This window comes from Lepisosteus oculatus, chromosome 5 (assembly GCF_040954835.1).
Source record: "Lepisosteus oculatus isolate fLepOcu1 chromosome 5, fLepOcu1.hap2, whole genome shotgun sequence".
Classification (NCBI taxonomy): Eukaryota; Metazoa; Chordata; class Actinopteri; order Semionotiformes; family Lepisosteidae; genus Lepisosteus; species Lepisosteus oculatus.
In genome coordinates this window covers 7,695,636-7,715,073 of record NC_090700.1, presented here as the reverse complement: position 1 = coordinate 7,715,073, position 19,438 = coordinate 7,695,636, and the positions used below count along the sequence as shown (strand labels likewise).

The 19,438-nt window shown below is 34.1% G+C and overlaps 1 protein-coding gene across 31 annotated transcripts in view; it reads right to left on the bottom strand.

Annotated features, from left to right (window-relative positions):
- The window catches only part of dlg2 (discs, large homolog 2 (Drosophila)), a 276,018-nt gene that overhangs the window by 102,877 nt on the left and 153,703 nt on the right, over window positions 1-19,438 (bottom strand). For 27 of the 31 annotated variants that reach the window (XR_011189623.1, XM_069190023.1, XM_069190039.1 and 24 more), the window contains one exon: window positions 4,272-4,325. Coding sequence is in view for 30 of the 31 variants with exons in the window: in XM_069190023.1 (XP_069046124.1) it covers window positions 4,272-4,325 (54 nt within the window). In the remaining variant the exon portion in view is untranslated. Of the gene's footprint in view, window positions 1-4,271; window positions 4,326-14,553; window positions 15,168-19,438 lie in introns of those variants that run through there. The other 4 variants (XM_069190037.1, XM_069190038.1, XM_069190041.1 and 1 more) reach the window with 4 other exon arrangements.

Sequence of the window (19,438 nt, the reverse complement as noted above, 5' to 3'; positions counted from 1 at the left end):
AAGGTCTATGCAGTTTGATATTGATGTCTCTTCTCCAAAACTTTATGGTACATGTAGTATCATAATTATTCTAAATAAAGCTTTTTGCCCTATTTGTTTTATCCTGCTGGTTATCCTAGATTTACTTCTCCTCCTGTTACCATTTCAACTGCAACTCCTTCCTTTGTATACTCCAAGATATTTTATATAAGACAAGATATTTTATAGCTGTGAAATCAATGCAACCAACTGAAAACTTAAAAAGACAAACCTATGAAATTAAAAAAATATCAAGTTTGGATGAATGCTGAAAGATGATGCCAGTGTAAATTTAAATAACAGTAACACTCTGAAAAAAGTGCACTACTACTGTAATTTACAAATACCAAAATAATGTACAGTATCAATACAAATACAGAAGTTATAATTATATAAAACAAGATGAGTTCTGGCCTATTGAACAGCTGTGGCTTTAGTATGGACTTCCTTTATCCTATACAAATATGTAAATAAATTTGTGAATAAAATTATTGGAATTCAAAACACATTATTTATTTTTATTACTAATTATTATTATTATTATTTCCAGATACAGAATCACTCTGTCAATGGATCCTTTAACATATTGCACAATATTTCTAGAATACACTGCAAATTTTCACATCCCTAGGATTACCAAAACAGTCTGTCCTATTAGACATGATGATATTAATCAATGTCAGTTAAGGAAACCAGTCTTCTGCAGACTGTTTTGTTTTATTTTCTTATTACACTACAGTTAGACCACCACAAGTCTCAGGTATCACTATTGTGCAGCAGGCTGAACCCATCAATCCAGATAGTGCTTGGCCATCTGCGTGTCATTGCTTGGGGTATCCTTGTCACAGCTGGCTTAATGACAAGCCTAATCTTGAGCTGGCAGTCTATTCAATGTCCTTTTCTAAGTAATAAGTAAGTACATGTGTGATTTAAGGCCCATGAGAATGTTACATTTTATTTAGGCCGTAATGTAACTAAACACATGCAAACTGCTTTTTGATTGTTGTGAACTGCATGATTGTTGAAAAAGAGTGCAGCCCATTAAGTTATTTTTTACTGCCCTACTTTATGGGCATCCGTGTGGGAGAATGGTGATGAGGACATGATGTTACAGTATGTGTTGAGCATGTGTGTGTGCAATAAAAATAAAAATAAATACAGAATAAGAATAAAAAATACAGTGAACGTTCTTGAACTTTTTAGGTGCAGTTTTCATGAGCATGCAACCATTCCATAAAGTACCCAGAACAAATCCATGATACAGGAATTTCGCTTTTAATTGAGTTACGTGCATTGTTATCTGTGTTTAGCATGTTGTGAAGTGTGGTTCATGTGTCCTGTAAAGGTCTACCACAGACATTGATGTACTTTTGCATCAGTACATTTTGTCATTAGCAGCAAATAAACGTCTTAATTTCACATTTGAAAAGATAATGTACAGCAACTGTTAAGACGTACAGGTTGATTGCATACTGAAAAGTAGAAAAAAAAGCATTTCAGTTATTGATCCTTCTTCGGGTGCGAGCAAAGTCCTAAACATATTTCAGTTGCTACATGTTGGTTTTTTTTCTTGAAAGTCCCTATTACATGTATCAGCCAGATCCAGCATTGCTAAAGGGTACATACTGTATTGTATGCATTCCCTTTCTCCATTGCTTTATACAGTAGATATTTTCTGCTCCTGTCAAGATGCAAAAAAGATGGAGTACTTTTGAAGCAGCCCTGTTTAGAGCTATTTCATGGTAATGGTTAACACCATAGAAGAGACATGTGAGCACAAAATACTGCTCACATGTCAGCTGAATCTGAAGTACAGTACATTAAATACTATCAAAATCTCAAAGGTCTAAGACTTGAAGAAATGCAAATATTCAGTAGAAATGAGCAAATGAAGGGTGTGGGGTTTATCTGGGCATGTGTAGGTACTGTACAAGTCATTTAAAATGAGCTTTATTTCCTTATTAAATCAAAATGCTGAGAAAAGAAGGAAATTTGCTAAGATGTGGTATACTGTACCTGATTAGAGGATAAAAACACTGCATGAGACAGATGACTTAAAATCTATAGAGAATTGTTCAACTCTGCCAACAAATATGTTTATAAATTATTGAAAAGCCAAAGCAGTGAAAGAAGACAAAAAATCAATTATCCTTCAGTCTAAGGTTCAAAGATGCCCAAGGAACCATTTTCAAATGATTTCTAAAGTACTTCATTCCTGGATTTAATTTTCCAGAGATTTACACAATTTTATAAGGGTTGTAAGACCCAACAGTGGTATTTAATTATCCTGAGTTGTAGGTGCTATATTTTTTCTCTTTTGAACTGTTCAATCTTTCAGATTATTTTCCACACAGGAAAGCAATGAACTAAATAAAAAAACATAAAAACATTAAAGACTCCTGGCAGGTCATTCAGGAAGAAACCATAATATTTACTGACATTTATTTTAAAATGTTAAGTAACTTACAGTACAATTCACATTAGCTACACAAGGTCTTTTAAAAAACCCTTTAGGTGACATATGTATTTGTCCCCAACAAAAAAAAAAAACATTTGCTTCTGTGAATTACTATGCACTTCCAAAACTATTTTAAATTAAGAACTGTATTTAAGACTATAAGCCATTTTTAATGGTGGAATTCTTTAAATGGAAAAAAAAATCCATTCCAAAATCAGAGTACCTCTGCATTTACTTGTGTGATGTGAGATTTTAAAGATGAATCCATTGAGCAAGTGTAAATGACCAATGCAATACACAAATACCAAATTTAGCTGCAAAAAAAGGAGAATGGAAATATTATATATTTAATACCAAACCATATTGTTAAAGCTGATACCCTTTTTTTTAAAGAAATGGCGGTTGAGATCCTCTGATCAATTAGCTACTAACTATCAAAGAGGCTAGATGGGCAAAAAGCCTTCTCTCAATTTTAACCATTCTTTAAGTTCTTCTGTTCTTAAAAGCTAAGAAGTAGTCTGAAGTTTTTTTTGCTCTTGAAAATATCTCTCAATAAATAATAGCGTTCTAAAAGATATCAAAGATAAAACTATGACGATACAAGCACCAAGCTGCTTTTATAGTTTCTGATCTTTTTTTACAACACTTCCTAATTAGCAATATGAGTACAAAAAACTCATAAAAGCAGTATCAGTATCATCAGTTTTGTTATCATCTGTAATGGTGCCACGGTGGCGTGTCTTTGTCATTGATTTATTACTTTCTTCACACTCCCTGTTTCTTCATAATCTTTTAGCATCACACTGATAGCATGTTTTTTAAACTAAATTTACATATTTAACCAGAAGAAATGTCATTGCAAACCTTCGAGACCAAACATTTCAGCATAGCACAAACCCTGAGAATTTTTTTAAATAAAGAGAAACTTAAGTAAGTCAAATTGTCCATTTTGTCATCTCCTTAAAACCTAACCACAGTGCTCAGATTAAATTTGATATGTAATGTAATCAGATAAACCTACAGCTTAAACCACCTTCTCCATTGTCCTGTTTTCACCTGTATTTCAGGTCCTGTGCTGCTTTTCTTACAGTACATAGCCTCCTGGATCCTAATTCTTCCATATGCAGTGTACATTCTAGTTGTCCACCACTGTTTTCTCCTGTGCTGTATCATTTGGTGATTGATCACGTCATCTGCTGACAACTGAACAGTTCACATGACCAGGTTTTCAATTGCTGTTGCCCACTTCTGTCTTCTTCCTCTAAAGCCTTTTGTAACTACACAATTATTTTACAAAAGTGTTTTGTTACAGGACATGTCTTGTTAATGGACAAGTCTTAGTTATGTAATATACTGTACAGTAAATGTTACCACAACTGTTAAGAACAACTCTGTGTAATACAGTACATTTCCCCCACATTATTTTACTAACTGCTGTCCACTGGGACACTGCCTCTCTCTTGCCACTGAAAGATTCATTTAAAAATGTATTGGAGTGTATCACCCACCTTCACCATACATTAACTACATTTAGATTGCGAGATTACAGCGTATTAATGTTCATAAAATACTTCAAACTTGATTAAGGCAAATGTTCACCAATAGCTGTGTTTGAAAGGTATTTGTTTTTTTACAAGAAAATCTTCCCATTTAATAGATTATCTTAAATTACATAAAACAAGTACATTTTTGGCAAAGTATTTTCTAACAGCTGCTATCACAATATTGCACTTTAGCTCTTCCTTGTCAATTGTTATCCTACAATAAAAAAAATGGAAGAAGAAGCCATACTTACATATGGTACAGTGTCCAATGTCTCTGTGTTCACAATTATTGGTGCAGGACTGGCCTGAAAATGAGACAGATAAAAAAATTAAGAAATATAAAGGGCAGAACAAAAAAAGCTAATTAAAATTCTGGCTATACTGTTCTGAAAGGAAACTGTTGGGTTTCTTAATCAAGGCATATTCAAATACTTTATATAAGTAAAACCACAGAACTTAATCTAAAGTTCTTTAACTGCTGACAATAAAAAAGCATTTTTATCTCACATACTGTATGTACTGCTACAATATGAGCCTCGCAAATATTGTATATTCTTGACACTGTCAACATCTTCCATAAATAGGTAATAATAATAATGCAGCTAATGTAAATGAACAACCTGATAAAATAAAATTCAAGGGATGACAACAGATGCTTTCATTAAAGAAAACAAATAACAGAATACATAATAAATGTCTATTAACGTTAGCCTGTGATCTTGTGTGATCTTGGGTATTTACTCATCCTCCTGTGGGTGTAGATACTGTACATTATGCTAATAATTCTAGATCCAGGGCTACAGGTGAATGTGGTATTTAATCTTTATAATTTAAAACGTGATGGGTAAGTGCAGCACTGATAGATCTGTACAGTCTATTTTTATTGCTCTTGTGGGCCCCCTGACTTTGTTTTTTTCAGCAGTAATTACAGCCAACAAAAATAATTAAACAGTAAAATAAAGAAGACAAGTCAATACAATGAAAACACCCTAAACCTCCCAATTTGCTTAAGAGCAGCATGAATTTCAAGCAATTTTTTATTGATAATAAATTCTAGTCTGAGCTCTCCTAAGCTCTTCTACTGAGGAACATTTGTTAGCTCATTGAAAATGTGCTGTACAAGGACATTGGTAAACTTTTTAACACACTGTTAATATTTAAATTTTTATCCTAAAAAAGGTTTTAAAAACCACAAGGAGATCAAAGTTCTGCAATATTACCTAAAAATTGTTTCAACACTTATTTTGTTATGACATAAATTTCATATGACTAACATAACTTAATTGCAGGTAAATTGCACACTCTGAACAGCTAGAATTCAAAGTTTTAACTTCAGATAAGTGTATTTTGTTGATACCATAGTCTTACAACATATACAAATTGTTTCCTTTGCAGAAAACAACAAAAATGCAGACATAAGGGATCAGTATCTGTAATCAGCTGGTTTACTGTATACACAATCTACTGTGTATAGACCATGCTGCAGAATGAGAGAGAGGAGGGGGGAAGGTAGAACAATTTAGTGCCAAATTGACTTGCATTAGTACAATAGGCTTCTAACGTCAGGATCTGAACCTAATGAACAGTAAGTGAAAAATACCCGGCAGTTTTACAACGCCCACAGAACAATAGAGAAACGTGTCAAGAATCAGAGCAGTTTTAAAAACATGAACAGAAAGCCTACATAAACGCATTGTCCCATCATGCTTTATTAACCCAGATGAAGGAGGTAGCACTTGATATCACACAGGATTAAAAGCATCTGCAATTAGTAGAAAGAAATGTTTTTTTTAAAACAGAAATCATATCAAAAGGGACACCAGGATACTTGTTTGCAAAACATCCACTCTGCAGAAAAGCTCTTACTTGTGAATGCTGGAGACAGAATTCACACTGAGAACATAGTAAGCCCACAGCGAAGGACAGATGTTGTTCCTGACTAGTGAAGGCAGCGGGATACAGTGAGCATATAGGGAAAGTCATATGTTACTGCTTTTTCTGACAGCCAGTTGCCTAATAACTTCTATAACATTCTGAAACATTTAGACAAAAATCATTACATATACAGTATAATACCCACCCTTATCATATATAAAAGCAGGCCTTTCACAAGAAAGTTGCAGGAAAATTATTCTGAAGGCAGCTATTTTTATTTATTGTAATGGTTTGATTTTCATGTTACAGGAATTAATTTTATTTTGTTAGTTAACTTCTTCCCTTCATCCATCTTCTAACTGCTTTATCCAACACAGGGAGAGTGGAGCCTATCCTGACACGCACCGGGCCCAATGCTCAGTACACAGCGGACGGGACACACACACACACTTACACCAGGGCCAATTTTCCCAGAAGCCAATTGACCTACTTGTCTAAATTATATAGGTAAAAGATTCCTGTATAAATTACATGAAAATAACCATTTTTTCCAACATTAGGTTTACTCTTCTAGGGTCCCAATGCACACTTATTGATGAATACTTAATATATTTACATTATAATCAGGTGGGCCACCTACTGTATAATATTATGCTCCTCTTGATTATACAGTATATTTAGAGCCGAACGTTGATCAATAATACTAAAGTGGGTTGTAGCTATAAGATTCATTTTAATTGAAGTCTCGGTTGAAATCACTGATGTGTTTTACATGGGAATACGGGTGTGTCAGTCAGTATTTGTCAAAAGTCTCGTCCAACCTTTGTGGACTATGGGCACTGAAAACTGAGAATAGTTACACACAGAGAAAAGTATACTTTTACACAAAGTGTTGATGGATTCAAGAGCAAACTATCTAGCTATATTTTTGAAGTTGAAACCCTGTCTGCTTTTAAGAAATGGGTGGACATAGTCCTTGGATAAATTAACTTCTAGAAATCAAACGAACAAGAAGAGTCTCCTCACATTTTTTGACCAGTTTTAAATTCTTAGCCCTTTAAAGAGGACTCAAGTTAAACGGTGGAGAATTCACTTCTCCTGAAGAATCTTAAGTTTATAAATCTTGAAATATTCAGATAATTTCATTACAAATGAAAGAGCAGTCGCGAGAATGAAACGTGTCTGATTATTAAATGTCTCAATCAGTTTATTAAGTTTATAATTAAGTAGCTACAGTAGTTGTTCATCCGAGGCCAATTAACTTTGAGAAAACAGACTACATTTCAGACAAGCTAATGATTACGTGGCAGCACAAAGTCCTGAAAACCCACACAATGCTGGAGTGTTCCTACAGATGCTGCTTTAGAACTGCATCAACAACTGCCCAGTTAAGAGGATACAGACAGAAAAATACAACACACACTAATTTGAAGTTGAATATAACTATTTTGCTTTGGTTTGATTCTCATCAAAGTACATTAACATTCAGTTGCTGTGCAGTACACAAAAGCTAAGTGTTCAGGAATTAGAAGCAGAACACTGCTTGAGTGGTTCAAAGCCAGCCATTGAGGGACTTTCTGCTTACAAGGCATTGCTGATAATTACATAGATGGATTCTAAGTCTCTAGAAAAAAAAAAACTTCAAACAGGTGAATTAAAAGAAAAAGTAGTGTTTGGGATTCAAGAACAAATAAAAAGGAACTACCTGAAAAGCAGCTTTTTTGCAAAGCATTTAATTTGTATTTATGCAGTATACAGTTTTTTCAGCAGGTCTGATACAAAATTATTCTTATTAAAATGTGCAAAAATGAATAAAATGTACATATGAAGAATATTATACACATTATAATGTATATTTTATACATCCTTGGACACAAGCTTCAACTGAGAGCAGGCACATTTCCCCTAAAAATAAACATTTTATGAAATAATGTGCCTTTTTCTATCATTTAAAAAACATGAAATGTATAAAACCTTGATTGGACCACTTAAACCCAACTTTTATGTATCTGGTTATCACATTAACAGGACATTGTACCATTATAATATCAGGCATTGGTAAAAAAAAATGTAATTTATGTTTTTACACAATTACATAATTTAGAGGGGAAAAACAGAACCACTCTGATGGCTAATTCTGTTTCCTTTCCTTACTGTATGTAATGTTACATTTCACTGTTTAAGTCAGACATAGTCTGGTCTGTTCATCATCCCTGCTTAAGGAAAGGGCTGAAGTAACTAGAAACTATTACAGTACAATTTGCTTGGGCACACTTGGGTAGGAGTTTTATGTGTAATCATACCTCTTGAATAAATTGTGGTACAGCTTTACAAATACTGCAATTGAATGCTATGAGGCAACTATTACATACTATGCAAATGTAACAAGATATTTTACTAGGAATAATGACAGAATTTGAAAATTACCATTCACATTGAAACCTGGCAATTACTAGGAAAGAGAAGAATACCAAATTGCTACACAAGAATTTTTTTTCACTTTACCTTACATATACTGTAAAGGTGTTTGTAACCAGTGCCAGCACCTTAACTTCGATGATAAAAAAGTTTAAAAGAGTATGACTTATACAGTAGTGTGTATTATTTTAACATTTAAAGATAAAACATATCCAGCCTTAAACTTATCCAGAGCAAAATTACCTGCAATGATGTTTGATCTGTGGTCAATGAAAAATCAAAGATATGATTGCCTTTTTTGTTAGTATCAGCCTGTCCAAAAGACTTGCATTAGGCAATATGCAAAATGAAAAACACAAGAAGTCACACAAATCATGTCAACAAATCTAAGACAGCAGGATGAGCAATTTGCATTGCACAGGTGTCTAAAAGGGATATTTTTAGTTATGTGGTTATGAAAAACTAGCGATTGATCATCCGTTCATCCATCACCTGTGAGGCACTTTTCCTTTTGCTCAAATTAGCAAATGAAGTATAGCATGCCAAAATACAGAGATGTATTTTGCAAAACCTACTTAAAAAGGTGTCTAATCTAAAATTCTGCTCTTACCATTTTGTAATGTTCCAATGTCAAATATTAATGTAAGAGAAATAAACACTATACAGCTCTGCCTTTCATAGAAGGTCTTTTACGGAACAAATATCTGTAGTCTACAGTATATCTAGGTGTAGAAGAACTGTAAGAGATTTAGAATCTTCTTTCTGTTCATCACATTTACTTAAAGATGAATGAAAAGCATGCCTGACAGTTGTGAGTCACACATGTCCCCATATCCATATAGTTCCTATGTGTCTGGTCTATACAGCTGAGTACTGGAAAGCTAAGCCTCTCACAGATACAGTATGCTGATGAAAGGCAATTCATCTGATGTGGAATTTTATAGAAGAGCCAGGAGAGGTATTCTCATTCACTCAGTAAGGTCTTTATTCATATTGCAATATGGGACCCCTGCTGTCACTCTGCAAAGTGCGTCAGAGACTCAATTTGTTACAAGCAGTACAGGGTTTTTATAAGATGTTGCGCTGTAAGAGAAAGCTCAGCACTTTGTCCCTTCTAACACTTCCCCTTTCCCTAAGACAAAACAGATTAGATCATAAAAACGAAAGAAGAAGCACCACTAGATTTGTTTTTCAAAGCGTATTAGTTACTTTCGGCTAACCGAATGACCCAGACAGCATATACAGTATTGTTTTGGTACATTGTCTTCTAAAGTAACCTAAACAGTGCGTACTTTGTTGACGTACGGTTTTCTAAAAATCTGCCCGTAGCACAGCAGTTACATCCTTGAAATATATTTTCTAAAAGCACCAATATATTTTTTGCAAAGCTCTCTACATTTTAAGAATCAATTTACTTATTAGATTTCCATTTCACATCATACAGCATATCATTAATATGTGATGATGTCTACTGCCTACATTGGCCTACAGAGAAATCTTCACTCCACGAACACCCAATCCAAACACTTCCCAGTACCACAGCTTACTGAGTGAACTGTAGTCACCTTTAGCTCACCTTCTGGCTGCCACAAAGACCAGCTTGATTCAAGCACATTATCGTCAAATTCAGACTGTAAAAACGATTCGCAGCGGTTAGTAGCAATGACCGTGGCTCAATGTGATGAAAAAAATTAACTGAGCACCTCTTGGGCTTACATTTTATACCAAACTAGGTCAGAATTACCATGTTTCCATTTTCATACTTTTGCATAATTTTAGTATGTATTACACAGCAAGACATACAGTAGTATTACATGTATATTACTGTTTACTTTTGTGTATTGTTTGTAATTTATAATCTGAAATGAATTAGTAACAAATGTTATCTTATATCTAAAAACAAAGATCTAAAATATAGATTCTAGCAGTGTGGATTTACCTGTGATGTCTAATTGCAAAGCTGTTTGTGCTATTACACTAAACTGTATGTTTGCAGGCCTCTCCAGATTTGTGAAAAAAACAATATAGTGAAGCATAAATAAGAGTATTCAAAAAATACTGGCAAAACCTGATGGAATGACAATATGGCAGTCCTGGCAAATATGGGTAAAATACATTTATTGAGATTTTGAATTTACTGAATGTCTTTTCACTTGTCAGTTTAAGAAGTATTTTTTTTAATTCTTCAACACATTCTAAGGTTTCTTCAAGTTATTTTAGCTGTAATTAAATTAATTGTTTTCTTTTAGACTTGCATGGATGAGAGAAATAAAAGCACTAGGAAATCAAATTGAAAAAATAAATAAATGCAGTGTATGTATTTACAGTCTATATCTATTCCTCCAAAAGCAATTGGTTGAGTTGAGAAATTGAATTTAATGTCAGCCGTTGTGTAATCAAACTGAGCAAAATAGGACTCCAAAATGTTATGACTGATGTTTTGTTAAATAATGTTCCTAGTCAAAAACATTTCAAAGCAAACGTACTGCAGCTGCATGCTATCCTTAACGACGTACAAGTACAATACAGATGAAGATTTTCTTTTTTCTTTCCAGGTTATTAGAATATCAAATATTTCTCAAGTGTCTTCTGACTAGAAATGGTCTTCGTTGTGAACTTACTGCAAGCACAATGTAATACACTTACTTAATGCAGCAGGGGAGACTATCAATGCTGCAGGTTAATTATGTATTAATAAGTACACTGGCATATGCTTTAATTAAAATTCTCATTCTGGTAAATGGGAAACCTTTTGTTAAGGGAATCAGTTTTAATTTGAGTTTAACTGTAAAGACCATAAAAATCTATCAAATTAAGTGTTATTAGTAGATACAGTACATGGTGTCAGCTTGCTTTATTTAAAAAAAATACCAGTATCTACTGTATGTTCATGACAATGTACATATTTTTCTTAAGGGCAAGTATACAGATAGCATGGAGTGACCAATTTACAGTATATAGGAGTTCAACAGACTAGTAATCGTTAAGGTCTCTGAGAACCAAATATTGTCATTTCAACCAAACAACATTGTACAAGTGCAAAAATGTTGTAGTGGTATTACTGTCAACTTTCCACATGCACAGAAAATATATGTTTTAATTTCTAAGAGAAATTAGTTAATATACTATATCGTAGAGTAGTACATTGTACTGTACTTAATTTTTTTCATTTTGAGAAATTCTGGGCAAATGTCTGTATTAATTAGCTGTATGTTTTAATAAGGTAAGAAACTTTTTGAACGATGGAGTTTGAAGTCAATAGATATGCTTGGCAGGAATTTCCCGCTTTATGAATCTAAAATTTAAGTTTTGTTTTAGAAAGACTGCTATAATTCACAAACCTATGTCATTTTCTTGCTGTGCTTTGTGTTTTTAGTTTGACTTGGGTTCTGATTTATTCTGATTAATAATTTAATACTGAAACTATCTTTAGTACATGCTGCTGCTCTATCAATATTTTATAAGCAGTTGTTCACCTATAAAAACAGTGAACACAAAACAAATGTCACAAAAGCAGTAATTACATTTTTCAGAGGCAATTTAAAAGCAGCTATGTCTGATATGAACAAGGAGAAATGTGATCACCCATTTTGTCCTTTTTAGGACTCCAGGTTGATAAATAATGAAAAACATATGCTGTTAAATAGGGTCTTGTTCTCTAAATTTGATTTTGATGAAAATTAAAACGTGATTTTTGTTTTCTTCCCAGGAAAAGTCATATGCCACCCTGAATGCAAAATAAGAAAACCTTTATACCAATGTCACATTTTAATATATCAGCCTTGCTCTCTGGCAGCTGATTAATGTCAGTTCTTGACAGAACTTCAAGAGCAATATGCTTATCATCCTCATTGGCATGCATTGTAAGTGCAAACATTCTTCAAACTGTTTCCAGGTCCTTCTACAGACATGGAAATCAAGCATTACATGTAACTGTTCATTTTCCATCTACAGCTGGATTCATAGACAGTCACACTGGGTCACACAGTATAGCTATGTACAAATATTAAATGTTCTTGTGCAGTACACAAAAACATGATCTACAAGAGTAGTGGTTTCATGATTCCAATGTATTTATTTGTACCTTATAACAAGCATGTGTCTTACAAATTATGAGTATTTACTGTATAAATAAAATCCTATAATCAAGCAGAATCAAAGTACAAACTTATCTACTGTACACTTTGAAAGGTAGGCAACGTACAACTTATGATATATATCAATTCAAGATCTTCTTTGTAACTATACTAAGTCTACAATACATGTAAATTCTTGTAACAGTACATCAGTGTACGATATTATGAAGTATTTAATCGTTTAAAACATATCACTTTACGTTTATTTCACTTTGCAACATTTCTATACAAATTGACTATTTACAAAACAATGCAGAGAAAACTTTCATTGCTTAACAAATTTCCATTTTTAAGTTATTTAGCGATGCAAGCAAAGGAGATTTTCCAGTAAACAAAATGCAAAATATCATTTCATAATTATAAGCTACAAAGCAATTTGCAGGTAGAATCTTAAACTTCATCACCATAAACTAGATTATAGACTGTATTTACTGATCCTACATAACACATAAATAAAAAATTGGTTTTCCTTAAATTCTAGCAAATTAAAATGACTTCAGTAACAGGATTAACAAAGAGAAAGCTAATCATAGATAAACATTAAAAGCAATCTTCTCTGAGCATGTTGTACTTTATAGCAATGTTAAACATTCTGTTAATTACTTTAGTGAAGAACAGCTGTGCTACCCAATATTTTCATTTTAAATCCTGTATATGAGGAAAAAGAAGGGAGGGGGTTCTGTTTTCCTACTCATACCAATCACAGTTCCCCACCGAAAAATGCGTCTACTTTCCTGAAACCAGAGTGGCCTAATTTCTGATCATTTCTTGAGGCAGCAGGCATCTGCGATCAGAGGCCGTTCAGCTATCCTGCAGTAATGGCTGAGTTTAATTCCACACGCTCTAACAAATCGATATAAGATTTCACAAACCAAGAGAACACAAAAGCTAGTAGCAGAAATCTCTTTAGCACAAATTCCCCTTGAACAGGGGTTCCCCTAAATCAGTTATCATCACTTACGCATTATTTAACCATTTGTATTACATATTTGTACTCTTTCTGCACAATCTGTTTAATGGGCTCATTAAAGAAGAGGACATACACAGTAATTTTGCCCTGCAATAAGACCTTATATTTGGCTGGATAGTGTAATTTTCTTTTAATATTTTGAGTCATATGCAGGTTTAAATCCTTCCATCTAGAACCAGGTGAACTCATGTTCCTATTAAAATGCTAATGAAAATGGAGCAGGGGATTTTTTTCATCCTTTCCATTTCCCTGCAGTTCAGTATGGAAATCTACTTAGATGATCTCCTCTTAAGAGAACAATTTTGAGAAACTTAAGAGAAAAAACGGTAACATATATAAAAGATAAAAAGCAAAGATAAAAATAAAAATGCAAAAGAGTTTTTCTGAAGGCATATTCTTTTACTTCTTCAGGAGTGCCAGTCACTATTTTTGTAATGATAATATCTTCTTTTATGAATATGAATGATGCACAGTTTCCAGTAACTCATTTCAATTCAATATTAGGTTCCTTTCTGAAGATGTAGCAAAGATTTTCCCCTTTACAAATGCAGTTTCTCTCTCACCGACAGTTTCAATCAGATTTAAATTTTGGAAGCAGCACAGACACAATAATAAAGTGCACAAAAAAAACAAAAATAATGCACAGATTAACTCATTGCACTTTCTATGTGTTATCTTAGCATGCTTGTAGAAATATATATATAGTCGCTTTGTAATCCAACCTTCTAGAAAGCACATAGACCATACAAATACAAATTTTGAAATGTTCTTTGATGCACATTTTATTTAAAAAGATGCTTTTTTCTTTCAAATGTTTATTCCAGCTAACCAGATATGTTACAACCATCCCAACATTTTCCATATTTTACTTAGATCACCCATAATACACATTTTGCACCAAAGTATAAAACTCCTACTGTTTATACTGTTGTCACTCAACAGTTTTATTTTATAAAAAAAAATAATGCGAATACGGGCCTCTTACCCAAATCTGAGTTCAGTGCAAACAGTCTTAATACTACAGCTTTAATGCTCAGTGCATTAAAAAATCAAAGTCTTTCTCCTAGATTCTACACTATGGACAATGCTCAGATACACAGGCACTGTAGGTGTGGAGCGCAGTTAGAAGTTTACCTGATAGGAGTCATGCCAGCCATGCGGACAGCTGCAGTCAGACCACCACTCAGAGTTGGCCCCTTTGCCTTTGGCTACACTTTTGCTGGGGCTTTTCCAGATGCTCTCTGACCGCATGGTGCTGAGCTTCCCCCTGCTGCGTGCCAGGGTTGACCCTGAAGATTGTAGTGTCTGGGAATTGTAAAAGTATCCTTGGGGGTCATGTTGCCAACCACAGGAACACTGGGAATCACTCATCACTAGATCTATGCTCCTGCCTTCAGGATCCCGGCAGCAGCTATGCTGTTTATTCAGGTAAGCCGTCATCCCGATCCTATCTTCCTGCTTTTCCCACTCTCTGGTTTTCCTTGTAAACGAATAGAACCAAAATCCTTTTACTTCTTTCAGGGTGGTGCGGTTTCTTAAGTCTGACTGTGCGTACCTATATCAGCTGCTCTTTTAAGCAAAGCATCGTGGGAGAGGCAGCAGGAACAGCAGAAGTAGTAGCAGCAGCAGCAGCGCAGGCAGCAGTTGAAGTGTGAGCAGAGCTGCACAGCATTATCTGCTAGCTAGCAGCTCTTTGTCAATAGATGACTCAACTCGCAGAGCAACTTGACAGCATCCCTGCTTCAGGCAGAAGCAATCTATGCTTGCCACAGCTGGGCTTCAAGACCAAACCCTGCATTACAAATCCTTTTAGGTGGAAAACAAGCAAAGTGTGGTGGAGAACAGCACCCTCTTGCACTAAATTCAATTATCAATTATTTTCTTTTTCCTGGAACACAGTGGCACACAGCTGGGTTTCTCTGTACTGCCTACCTTGGTGTGATTTAATTTATAGTAGGATGATTTCCCTACTGTAGTGAAGGGTTTGTTTTTTATTTAGCTTTCTTCCTCCGCTTCTTCTTATAACACTGAACTGAAATCTCTTTTACATTTTCTTACTGAAGCACAAAAGAAACAAAAGCTTCCTTCCATGCATACTATATGTTAGAAAGAGAAATCACACTGTAACAATGAAGAATTTTAGAGAAAAAGTCCAAACATTTGAAACTGCAGCAAAAATACACATTCATCAGAAGTATTAAGACTACAAGACAATCATTCCTTGTGTATTTTCTTTAGCTCAGATCCTCTAAATAAGGTTTAGATAATCCAATCTAAAATATCAAAGAAGGGACTGTCATTTTCCAGCTATACTAATATTTTCAATCTAACATATACTCCCACCTACTGGATATAAAGCAACACTCCATATTATCCTGTCAGCTGATAAGTGACAGATTTGGTATTTTTCTGCATCCCAGTGCACTACAAGTGACCTGATCAATGCGTGTATTATTATGTGAAGTAATGCAATATTCTAGTCAGTCAGCAATCTAATTTTAAACATGAAAATGAAGTGATGCAACTGTTTTTGTAAAGTTAAAAACAATTATATATATATAACTAACAGCTTTCATACTGTTCCCTTAGTGGGGTAACTTGTGAACGATTCATTATTTTTGTGATGACTATGTGTTTTATCTTATGAACAGTTATTCATACTTGATCTCCAATATTTCTATTCCTATTTACTGTATCTATTGTTTTACATATACAGTATATTAACTAACAACAACTGCAGAGAATTTTAACTGCTGCAGCACCAATGTGTCAGGATATATTTTAAACAGACTACCTTAAAAACAGGCTTATCATTAGTAAAACCCTCTGTTGGTTTCTTGTTAATTAAATTAATACTGTACTGTGCATGCACTAAGAGAAGAGACACCTTAATAGATTACTAATGAATGTGACTTTTCATGTATTAGTTATTCCTCATATGCAGTATCTACAGTATAAGGCACAATGTTACTAAACTAAGTGACGTGCAACAATAACAATTTGGCCTTATTCATAAGGGCAATTTCTGGTGAATTTACATTCTGTTTCCAACTCTCCTATGCACCCATCCATCCTTCGTACTGAGCTGTTTCTGTATTAACAGTGTACATACTGTACAATACAACACATAATAATCGCTGTCAAACCATCTAAACTTTCCAAGCATAAAAGATATCTGAGGTACAGGATAATTTGAATGTTCTTATAAATAGTGGGATATTAGTCTTCTGGTCATAATCCATTTATACGGTGTCCTTGAGATTAATTTACTTTAAACTTCTTTGACATCATATTGTCAAACAGTACCCAGGTGCTGTAGGCTCAAGACAACCCAAAGAAACATGAGCATGTAATGAGAAAGAAACAATTCGATTTTTAGTTTATTGGAAACTTTACTTTCAGCAAAGTGCATGTACCGAATCTTAGGCTACAGTATATACAGTACTGCAAGAGCTAATTTTTTAATGCCTGTGTAGAACCGCAGCATTATGATGAATATAAATAGAAAAACTCATTTTTCAGTACATTTGAAAGCTGTATAATACTGTACTATAAATATTTTATTAAGAAAAGATCACTTTAGTAGATATTCAAGCAACAAAACATTGTATTGCGGATGCTGAGCAAAATACTGTTAAAGACTTGGTTAACATAAGGTGTTAAGATATTTGCCAAAACATAAAAGACATAGTATTCAATCGTATCTGTCCAAAAAGAAGCCCATCAGCACAATTAAAAAGATTAGCTTCTGCCAGCAACATTTCAGAAAGCAACAGCAGTTATCAGCAGTGAGGTGGACAGATAAATCCAAATGTTTTTTTTCCATTTACACACCAAGAAAGCCGTAAGAAAAACACTAAGAGTAAAGTTAAAGTCTTGAGATGAACAGTACAATATGGCTGCTTCACATGGTAGGGAATGTGAATTAGTGGTCAAAAAAAAGAAAGGAATTTGATGATGTTCAACAATTAAAAAATAAAATGTTTTGCTAAAATTAGAATTTATAGTTTATAAATTATCTGAACACATTTTAAGAAAGTAGTTATTTTTCCTTGAAATATTCACATTTAGAAAACGTCACGCATAACACATTAGAATATTTCATTACATGGAACAGTGCATTAAAAATCTACTAAATTATCAGGAAACACAAAGCTAGTCAGCCAAAATGAAGTAACTGTAACATCTCTAAAATCACTGGCATATAGGATGTAAAACACTAATCAAGCACATAGTACTTCATAGCAAAAGTGATTGTATTTTCTGGTTAACAATAATTAATCAGTCCTGGGATGAATACAATAGTACTTGAAAGACAGTTGTATGAAGAATATCCATGGCAACACTTATAGAATAAAAATCAGTGACTGATGCAGTAGAGAGATGAAGTGGTGTGCACTTAAATTTTTCATCCTAGATACAATGGTACTGTATGTGTCTTTGAAAGATTGAGTCACAAATCTAGTGTCTTTATGAAATAGCACAGCTTATTCAGGGACGTCTTGCTGGCAGCCTGACAAATGATCTCTAGACACTCAAATCACAGCAATGTTACATCAGGTTCTTTGCACCAGAATAGGGAAAAAGAATGCTCTACCAAAGCACCTTGACAAGTGACAGGTCATAGGTGAAAGAAGCTGCTTTAATTTCTTTTGGTATACTAGTTAGTACTCTTCAAATAATTTCAGAATAAACCATAGCATAAAACAAATAAAAGTATGAAATCTAACATTTACTCTTCTGTGAATTCCTCAAAGTCATAGCAACATGATTAATTACACACTTTCTCAGATGACATTGGACTGTAGGCATACAAGATGTACTATATACTGCATGGGACTTCATGGCTTTCTGAAGATGACTCTGTACCTGATGCAGTCAGCAGAGACCATTTCTAATCAATAGGTGTAAGTGACTGGATTCGCACTGTCTGTGGTGTTGTCATCACTAGCAATCAGATAACAGCACTGAATGAATTCTCACTCTCATCACCCATGCTACGCTCAATTCACCAATTGCAACAACCTATGTTGTCCCCACAAATGTTCCCGTCATTTTGAATGAATCAAAAGCAAAAATATACAGTCCTATAACACAGAATATGTAGTGCATAAAGGCATATACTGTACAGTAGTTCAGGTGGGTAGCTGCATCAGCATGTGTAGGCTGCAAAGGAACAAGTAATAGGTTTATTCCATGCTGAAAACACAACGTTTTGGCTGTGGAGCCTTCTTCAGGTGACACCTGAATAAACCTATTACTTGTTCCTACAGTATACTGTACAGTACTGACTACATTTCTAGGCATTAGAGTACCTTAAACTTGGAGAAAACAAAGTCTAAAGAAAATAAAATGTCAAACCTTGTTAAAGATAAAAGCTCATACAGTATAGTTATGCACTTTCTGGGGGATTACATTCATTGTTTTATTTACTGTATGCATAGTGCAGATTTATGGTTTTCTGCTGCAAAGCCAAGTGCTCTGTCAGCTCTACATAAGGCCAGGCAAGCCACTTAGATTGCAAGGCGCAGCAGATCTGTAATGAACCTTGCCAATCAATGCCAGTCTGGACAGAGTCTTCTAAAGGTCTCTGTGGTAAAGAAATGCAATGTGTTCTAGACAGAAAAACATACTACTTTATACACTGGGATGCCATTTATTCTCCACTCTAAATATGCACTCAAATTCTAACTCTATAGTGATACATAGAACTTGTTGCTTCTATATATGTTCTTAAAAAAGTTCTGTCTAAACGGATTATTACTTTTAAATGGCTGATGTTTGTGAGTTTTTTTTGAAGGGTCAACATGGGATATGTAGGGACATGGACTAAACTGATTTAAGTGATTCTGCAGCATTATACTGTATTATGAAGGTTTTCAACAGTTTGCAAGCACACATCTTACTTCCATCAACCTTTTTTAAACTAATGTGATGTTCACAAATATGCCTGATATAATGAAAAACTATAATCCAAAGAGGAACATATCTGAAATAAATACCTGTTTTCTTGAAGGAA